The sequence below is a fragment of the Limulus polyphemus genome, unplaced genomic scaffold (genome assembly GCF_000517525.1).
Source record: "Limulus polyphemus unplaced genomic scaffold, Limulus_polyphemus-2.1.2 Scaffold158, whole genome shotgun sequence".
NCBI classification, from domain to species: domain Eukaryota; kingdom Metazoa; phylum Arthropoda; class Merostomata; order Xiphosura; family Limulidae; genus Limulus; species Limulus polyphemus.
The window spans coordinates 517,562-527,604 of NW_013665768.1; the positions used below are offsets into that span (position 1 = coordinate 517,562).

The window sequence follows — 10,043 nt, forward strand, 5'->3', positions numbered from 1 at the left end:
GGGAGCATTATAAATAGTTATGTTTTAAAAGAAAAAAAGCTACTATTGTTATAAATAACACATTCAATTGAACTAAACTATGTACGCCTATTTAAATATATTTACACATGGCTTGTGTATATCGTATATATATACATATATATTATTCATACTTTTGGTGTATAGGACGCAAGCAGATTTTGACATCAAATTTTGGGGTAAAAAAGTGTGTCTCATACACCAAAAAATATGGTACTAAAACATGATTCTTGAAAAAACAATAAAAAATGTTTTGTTTTGTTTTTAAATCCTATCATCAATTTGAACTAAGCTTTATTTTTTGCTATATATGCAATAACAAAATGTCTGTGTCAGCCTCTGTATAAAATTGGGCTTTGAAAGTATTCACATATTAAAATGTATTGAGTGGATTTGAGTTTTTTCTTGGAAAAAAAAACGAGAATAATCCTAAAGCAAACTTTCTGCTTTTACTTTCTATTGCATTAGCTCATTTCAAATGATTTAACCATGAGAATGACTAAGCAGTATGTAGCAAACACTTTTTCTATCAGTAGGTAAAACTTAAAAGGGAATTAATATTTTCTTTTTAAAAATATTTTCCTGAAGTTTCAAAAGCTTATTACTACTAATAAAAACTTACTAGAATTGCCATCCAATTCATTAGAAGACAATCCAAAAGTGATTCTAGTGGGGATATCTGATAATGTAAAAAGTAAAGAGGATTTGATGGGGCATATGCATTACATCCACGTGGAAAGACAGAGTGCCCAACTTGAAGGAAATCTCTTGTCATAAGTACTTGACTTGATGGTAAAATACTTTGTAAAGACTTTCCAAACACTTTACTGAATAATTCCAGTACCTAGATAAGAAGTAAAGAAGCAAACTATAAAAACATACACAACAATATTCTTTTTTATTTTTTTGTAGTAATGCAATAAAATCAGATCCTGCTTTCCATACACTCTAAACATATATTTTCAATTGTTGAATTCTTAACACAAAACATGATTTGTATATAAAATGATAATCTCCTTTAGAAGTTAAATTTTCAGTCATAAAACTATTTTACAAGTAAACCATACTATTATAATATTTGGAAGAGTTGAATAAACTACTGTATTAGGGATTAAAAAGTGTACTTAAATAGACTGTTTTTTACTATGGTCTCACCAAAGCACCATTGCATTTTCATAATCTATCTTTTCCTAAGGTTTTTATTATCTTTATTTATAAGGCACTACTTTAAGAAACTCTACTTAATACACATACAACTTGCTAATATTTTATTCCATTACTGTTCAAATTTCACATATATTTACATTAAGTAATATTTTCACACCTTCTGTTTGTCTTGAGGAGTCCTCATCCTTTCACTGTAAAGAAGTCGGACGTATTCACTAGGATCAAAACTTTTCTTGTCCTATATGAAAATTTTTATAAATTACAATGCAATAAAATTAGTTAATTCTACAAATTATATACTTTGCCAAAATATCCTTTAATTCCCACACCTTTTTGTATTGAATTTTTGCACATGCACAACAAATCTGAAAGAGCTCCTTCACAATTATTATTATTACTAAGTCTACAATGAAATATACTAAGTTCACACAAGATTAAAAAAAAAATCATGAACAGATAGATACTGCAGTTTTCTGAATTTTATGCTATGTCAATGATAAATAGTTTTACTTAATGGAAAGTTAGATAACCAAGAGTGGAAAAATGAATAAGAAAAAATTACATAACCATGAGATAGTTGTAAAGCTGAAAATGCTTAATCACAATGAATGAGAGAATATAAAAGTAGCTGTATATAAAATGATTATGTCAAGTTGGTCTTATTTTTGATCTCCAATTTACATATTATTTTACTGTTATTATCACGGAGTTGTAAGTTATGTGGAAAAAGCCTCATGTTTGTCACTAAAACAGTTGCTTTAAGATTTCACGTTTTTTATCACATCCATATACATGCTGATGAGGACATATCATCAATCATCACCATCCTTTGTGGGCACTGATGTCTCTGGATGAAACTTTGAAGTACCTGGGGGTAACTTTTAACACACAACTTCATTAGCCACATTGACACCATGGATACCAAAGTCATAAATGCACTGAAAGTTGCAGCAGGAAACAGAGCTGAAGAACATCATCTGCTTAAGCTCTAATAAAGTATTATTTGCTCCAAATGTTATGCACTACTAATGATCAATGCGAGTCCTACACAACTGGATAAGATACAAAACACCTGTTTAAGATTGGTCATGAGATGTATTTCAGTCACTCTCATCAAGGCCAAATTACAATTCACAAGCCTCAACAGCATCACAGAGCACCAACAGTACTTACAAACAAATTTTTTTACTAGGGTCTTTCAATGTTTAGAATATGCATTTAATAATTGAGCCACTGCCTTTTCAACTGGAATAATCCAGTTCTGTAAAGACCTTGAAGACTTCAAGCAAAAACACCTCAGGAGACAGTCATGGGTGGACAACAAGTACTATACAGCCACCACTGAGATAATCCATTGCAACCAGATCTCAGCACCACAATTTAGAATAAACACCTGGTACCACTGTAATAGAAAGAAATCAGAATAGACAGAAAATGTATAGAATGGTCAGAGAGTGGAGCAGAAAAAGCCTGTCAGCATATATATAAAGACCATGATGGTCAGTCACCTGTCATCACAGCCACAAATGGTTCTTACACCACAGACAGAGAGAGAGCTGGTTGTCCACTTAACATCATGGAGTAAAAACAATCTGCATAATGCATGTAGAGTATTCAAGCATCTCATAAACAGCATAAATATGGAGCCGGAAGCCATAAAACAAGCAAACTCTGGATTGCAGAAAGCAATGAACCACAAACAAAGAGTGCCATGAACATATCTACAAATGACTTACAAGCAGTACTGCATACAAATTCATAGCAGTTGGTCCCCAGATGGATGACAGAAAGCAAAACAACTCTATGGTAAGATCATTACCTGTATATGTGCCATGCCATGCAGGAGTAAAGCTAAATGAAGAAGCTGACAAGCTTACAGGAGAAGACCCTTTATAATTTCTAGCACAACTCTCTACTGCAGGATGACAACCTCCTTTGCACAAGTAAGGTGAAAACGTTAACCATGGAAGAACTTCATTGACATTCACGGGGGGAATGAGAATTTTTCCAGCATAACGTAGCAGGGAAAAGCAAAAGATGGGAAATCATCAGAACAGTATACAGCAATAAGGCCATTGGAAACAATAAAGTTTTCCTTCTTGTTTTTTTAAACCTACATAACTTAGTTTTACATCACTATTTCAAAACAAAATAAAATAGCTGATGTTTATGTACCATATGTTAATATCTGTTCAGGAAAATATTTCTTTTTTTCTTTCTTTTAGCATGAAGATACATAATGGACTATCCAAGCTCTGTCCACCATGTGGAATTGAATCCTAGCTTTAACATTGCAAGTCCTTAAATTTACCACTGACTCACTTGGGGAGCAACAAATAAGTGAAATCATTCCCTGAAAAAAAACCTCTAGTCCTAAAGTAAGCTGAAATATCAGTCACATAACAACATCAGCAAAAACTCTACTATGTATTTGACTACATTTCGTAAAGTGTCTTTCACCTCTGCTAACCTGTTGTAATCCCTATAAGCATCAATACAAAAATTGCATTATAAAAAATCAATATTTACAAGGTATAACTTACAATCAAGAGTAAAGTCTTAATAACTTTTAAGAAGAAAGCTATTAACATATATTCATACACTCACTTGATTGATCAACATAATCTGGCACCAGCGAAATATGTCCCGAAGATTAAATTCCCAAGGGGACCCTCGCTGTCCAAAAGTTTTTATTTCTCCCACCTCCTGTACAAGCTGAACATAACATACAAAACAGTTCAATCATAAAATATAATATTTAAGTAAGCAAACTTCAAAACTGCAATAATACAGAGTTTCAGTCCAGTATTTACACAAAATTCTCCCTGATATCTGATTTATTAACAAACCAAATACAGCAGTTCGCTTTCTTCCTAAATTGCTGTTAGTTATAAAGCTCTTACATTAGAAATAAACTTTTATATGGATTATGTTGCTTCATATAAAACTGTTTTTCAGAATTGGTTGATAAACTTTCATACTTCAAATGAATGTTTAAACAATTATTATATTTCTCCAATATCAAATTTTGGTACAAAAAGGCAAAAAAAAAACTAATAGTAAAAAAGTAACAAAATTGCTTAATATTCTAATTTAAGCAGTAAACTTTTACTTTCATATTTCTAAATATCAACTGATTTTATATTCAATATATAATGTGGAATACATACTTTAGTTTTAAAAACCTATTTCTATGATAAAAATGAAATGTAATTACAGTACTTGAACATCTCATAGATATGAAAGTAGCTAACAGGTTTTGGTTTCATTACTAAGACAGAATAAAAAACACACACATACTTGAGAATTAAAGGAAACCATGTTTTTTATAACATTTTCATGGAAATCTGGGTAAACTGTTTTTGTTATAAACTCCAGGTCTTCTGGTGTCAGTGGTTCAATATACACCTAGCAAAAGTTGAGAAGTATGAGAAATTCATCTTTGATAGATATTCTTTGATAATTTCATTGAGAAACTCATCATGTATAAGCAGAGGCTTTTCCAAATTCACTTATGTGATAGTGTAAAATCTCCACAAGTATGTATTAAAGTAAATGCAAAACTAGTGTTAACAGTTTCCAACAGCGTATAAGTAAAAATCAAAAAAATAATTTTGATATTTCCAAAAGTAGATAAAAAAATACATAACATTAGATGAATAAATACAATATCGGTGCTAAGAGTTTCCTATAGTAGATAAATAACACAACAAAAGTATTCATGGTTTCTAGAAACACAAACACAACATCAGAGTTCGATTTCTAACAATGCATAAAAATAACACCAGTGTTCAGTTTCTAACAATACATAAATACAACACTAGAGTTAATAGTTCCCAACTATACATAAAAATAACACTAGTGGTGATTTGAACTTGGTAATTAGTGGATAGGTTCATTATTCAATTGCATTTGATTAATCAGTTACTTCCACCCTCCATCCTTTACATTAAAAATAAAAATAAAAATGCTAGCTTCAGAACTTTGTGAAACCCTGCATTATTCCAAAATGTCACATAAATACCTATTCTTGTTCACTGCTGCCCTCTATATGCTTTTGTTTTGCACATGCCACAAGCCTTTAAACTCCCACCCATATGGAATTGACTAATTCCACTGTGTCTTGCATGCAAATTATCATATGATAACCCTCCACCAATAAGAGTGTGACAAACTCTCTTGACGCATGTGACTCCCTCTGTTCAATTCAACTGAACTATCACTTCAAATAATGGCAGAAAATGGAAGCACCGGAGGAGTGCATCCAAATGTGAGAGAACTATGGCAGGATAGTGATCCAAACCATACATTATTTATTAAACTCAATCCTGGAAAACATAAAAGTGGGTAAAATGAAAAGGATGTTCCCCTAGGTGTAGAGTAGCTAGGGCACGATGGACTGTACACGGCAAGTCAACTACATCCAAAACCCATGCTGCTGGGAACCAACATCCATGCAGGGGTAGGATGAGGATCATACTGTCGGTAAGTCAACTATGATCCAAAACCCGGACAACAGGTACTGACATCCATGTGGGGGTAGGAAAGAGGATCATACCTTCTTTACCTCAAGTTCATGAGACCAGAGGGAATCTCATACCTTCCCGACCTAGGAACAAGCACATGATAACAATGTAAGAAATTTAATGTTTGATCTGGGAACTCAACATCAGGCATTGAAAAGATGTCTGTGTAATGCAAACAATCTCACTCAAATATGTAATGACCAAAACTGCCCCAAAGCATAGTAACATCCTCAGAATAATAAGCATCAAGGAATAAAGAAGGGGAAGAACTGTACTAATCTGCAAGTACCTTCCACCATGACCCATGTGGATGGAGTAACAAGAGTATAAATGAGTGAGGACTTATGTTGATTGGTTCAGCTCTAAATCCAAAATCCAATCACTGGGAACTGACATCCACATGGGGTAGGATGAGGGATCCCAATCAAAAGGGTGAACTGCAATTTTGACTGCTCACTCCTATGTTACATAGTGGAGGATATCTCATCATCTACACCAGCAGAACACCACCATCCTACTCTTAACTGAACAATTTTATAATCATTTATATATATATTACTTGTATTTCATTAATGCATTCAGGAGGATGTCTCTATGGTCCACCATCCCAGTGGCTTGGAACTGAAAAGTTGTAAGGATTCCCAAGCTTCACCAGAAGAAAAGGGGGAGAAAGTGTGGTGGAGAGTCCAGAGGAACACCTGAGACAGTGCAATAGGTAACCACTAAACCCTATTTTGAAAAGCAGACCATACCAATATATTCAATACAAAGCATGGCAGGGAAGGGCTGCTATCTCTTTCTGCTTTATCCATGTAGTCCATGGGTGAGTACTGTCTGGGACAGGCAAACATATGAAGCAAACCTATTGCAAGGATAAACCTAAAATCGATCTTGAGGAACACCCCATTTCCACAATGTGCATTGCATGGCCATAGAATCATAATATGCAAGTCAACATGGTCTTACAGTGTGGATTTGAATAGTTAAAGAATACCTGGTCAGGCACCACCTGCCACAGTGCTGGATCCAGAAAGAAAAAGAGGGACATGCCTCTGAAAAAAGAAAAGGTATATATATATATGAAAAGGTAACTTACCCAGTCACAGTCTCATGAAAGAGTGAAGATGGCAACAGGTGGATGACAGTACCCAGACAAGGAAGAAACAGCTACCCAAAATAGAGAATGGGAGATGAACATATGAAATGTAGACCCAGTGCTTGATCTACGAAGTATCTCCACTGGATGGCAGGGTAGACATGCAAGGAAAAGGGAAGATGCATGATTGGAGTAAAGACACCAGGAAGTGATGATGGGAAAGGGAAACATGAAATAAAAGGCCAATCGAATCATAATCTAAACCCAATGGGTAAGGGAAGAAGGAAAAAAAATCACAGACAAATAAATGGAGTAAGGAGAGGAAACATGGGAAGTAGATTCAACAAAAAGAAGCATTGAAAACAATGAAGTAACCCACAACATATACTGGACAGAGAAAGTCATCTGTATCCCACTGAGAAGAAATGTAGAAGATGGTAAGAAATGAAAAAGTCGAAAGAAATACACTACATGAACCACTAAAATGTAGATTAATAAAATCGACCCAAACAAAAAAAAATCAAATCAAGCTGAAACAGCTGAGAAAACCAAAGCAGTACCAGCTAGGAAAGATCAATCAGAAAGACCTGAACCAGAGTGACATGGATGCACAAAATTATCCTGAAGCCTCCTACTGATAGAACGACACCCCCCACCTTTGGAGATGAGCATCAGGTAAGAGAAACAATCCAGAAGAGGGAGAGGAAGAGGTAAACCCAACATCATGGGGGATATGTTCAACTATTAATGCATATAGATGAAGAGAGAATGATGAAAATTAAGAGGAAAACCCAAATTAAAGGCTCAGGTAGCAGAAAACACCTTCAAATGCATATGAGGAGGAGAATGGATGGTCCCAATGGAGGGTGTGTTTATAAATACACACCCCAAAGAGACTAGAATGTGAGTTATGTAACAGGAAAACTTACCTGACTACCTGAGCCAACTGTGGAAGGAGTAGAAGAGTATTTTAAGACTACCCTTGTGTGGAAGGAGCTAACCAATGCTAGACACCTAATGAAATGTGTTGGTAAAATTACCTAAATGTGGAAGCCGGGTAAAATGCAGACAACCCCCACAAAAGAAATATGGAACCAAATCAAGTCCAAAGGTCAAGGCATGAAACTGTTACCCAATCATGTAGTGAAAAAAACAAAGATAAGAACATGTACCGTGGGCATTCTCAGTCATGAAAAACAGTCTACCAAAATATGATCAAAGACTACATATGAAAACAGAGAAGACCCAAAAAGTGATTGAGGTGGGAATGATTGATCCATAAACCCTTTCAGCATCAAGCAAACAAGACAAATAAAGAAAACCCGTGGGTAAGACAGGTAAAGGATGAATATGTGTCAAATGAAACAAAAGAGCAATTAAACAAATTGAATACGGCATCACAGATACCTCAAGTGATGCTAAACGTACAGTAGTAGCCTCAAGAAATGGACCAATGGAGAAAATTAACTGACTGCAAGACCCTATTAGCAGTGGATGATAAACAAACAGCAGTGTCCCATCCTTAAAGATTCTGAAAGCAAAGAAGCCACATGTAAAGGGAACAAACTGAAGATGACAAACACCCCAATATGGAAAGGATGGGGAGGAGGTATCCCACAAAATCCCTATATATAAATGGAACACCAATGAAAGAAGGTGGAAGGTAAACATTAACTGCAGGAATATTGATAGGATAAAATGAAGCTAAAAAAACTAGGGATAGGATAAAATTGATAGAATTAAGATAGATGTGAATGACATAAAATGAGAAAAAATCTGCCTGACGGTAAGCTAAGGCAAAAAGAAGTAAAGCCTGTATAGGGTGAGGATTGCAAGTAACCACTCTCAAAAAAGAGACACAAAGATCATCATGGAATAATGTCATGAGAAGGGGAATATACTGTGAAAAGTGTGTTTGTTTGTTTTGAATTTTGCGCAAAGCTACATGAGGGCTATCTGCACTAGCCTTCTCTAATTTAGCAGTGTAAGACTAGAGGGAAGGCAGCTAGTCATCACCACCCACCGCCAACTCTTGGGCTACTTTTTTACCAACAAATAGTGGGATTGACCATCACATTATAATGCCCCCACGGCTGAAAGGGTGTGACGGGGATTCGAACCCGCAGATTGCGAGTCGAGCGCCCTAACCACCTGGCCATGCCGGGCCGAAAATTGTGCAAAAAAATAAAAACGATATAGGCCTGGAAGATCCTGCAGTTGAGGCCTGGAAGGTAATCCATGATAAAGTGGAGGAAAACTGACAAAATCTAGGTCATCTGAAAATGGGTTCAGCCTTTATAGGAAGAAGGCGAGCAATACTGGGAGCAGGTAGGGTGGACCTCAGCCCCCAGGGGCCCTCACAAACTAAATTAATTGTAAGAAATACAAACAATTAAAAAAGTCAAAAATGAAATAGTCGATAGAGTGGAAATGTTAAGAAATTGTGTAGTGAAATAAACATATGTATGTAATGTTATGTGTTGAAGAAAAGATATTAAACAGAACCACATGTAAACCAAAAATAACAAACTTGTGAAGCCTAATCGAACAGTACAGAACAAAGGATATCATGAAGCACTAAAATAATCGCTTAACGAAACAATAAGTACATAAAATATTGGGAGAAGTTTGTGTGCACCCTGGCTCCAGGTTTCTACACAAACCAAGTGAATAGGAAGAAGGATAAAAGATAAATAATAACGAAAATGAAATAGACGTGATTGTATAAAATTAAAGTAGTGTGTATTAAGAATAACATATGTATGGAAGAAAAAACAATATAGTTAAACTAATGACTGATATACCTGAGAGAATTTAAAATATGCAAGTCTTTTTGCCAATTGTCAAAATAAAAAGCTTTTACTTATATTTCTTAATAGTATAAATATATATTGTGTTGTTGTTGGGCTTAGGATTCTTCTATATTAGGTGTCTGTGAAATTGTTAGTGATAACTTTGATGATGTATAAACAGCACACACTTCACTTGTTTTCAGAATAATATATACATATATATATATATTTGGAACAAGTTAAATGTATGTACAACAAAATTCTTCCCACTATATAGAAATTATAGACACATAAACATTATATATATATATATATATATATAGTTATCTTCTTCTTCTTGTACAAAACGTACCTACGTTACGGCCTTATTACTAATTTAACTTTAAGTAATTTCTAGTTAGAACGAACGACCGTAAACTATTCTTCTACTTATTACTAGTCGCA

The 10,043-nt window shown here is 34.6% G+C and overlaps 1 protein-coding gene across 1 annotated transcript in view; it reads right to left on the reverse strand.

Annotated features, from left to right (window-relative positions):
• LOC106476702 (midasin-like) overlaps positions 1–10,043 on the reverse strand; it is a 236,786-nt gene that overhangs the window by 131,979 nt on the left and 94,764 nt on the right. The window contains exons 37-40 of the mRNA XM_022381378.1: positions 4,486–4,593; positions 3,793–3,900; positions 1,343–1,423; positions 641–862 (exon numbers count right to left, since the gene is read on the reverse strand). Coding sequence (XP_022237086.1) covers positions 641–862; positions 1,343–1,423; positions 3,793–3,900; positions 4,486–4,593 — 519 coding nt within the window. The remainder of the gene's footprint in view (positions 1–640; positions 863–1,342; positions 1,424–3,792; positions 3,901–4,485; positions 4,594–10,043) is intronic.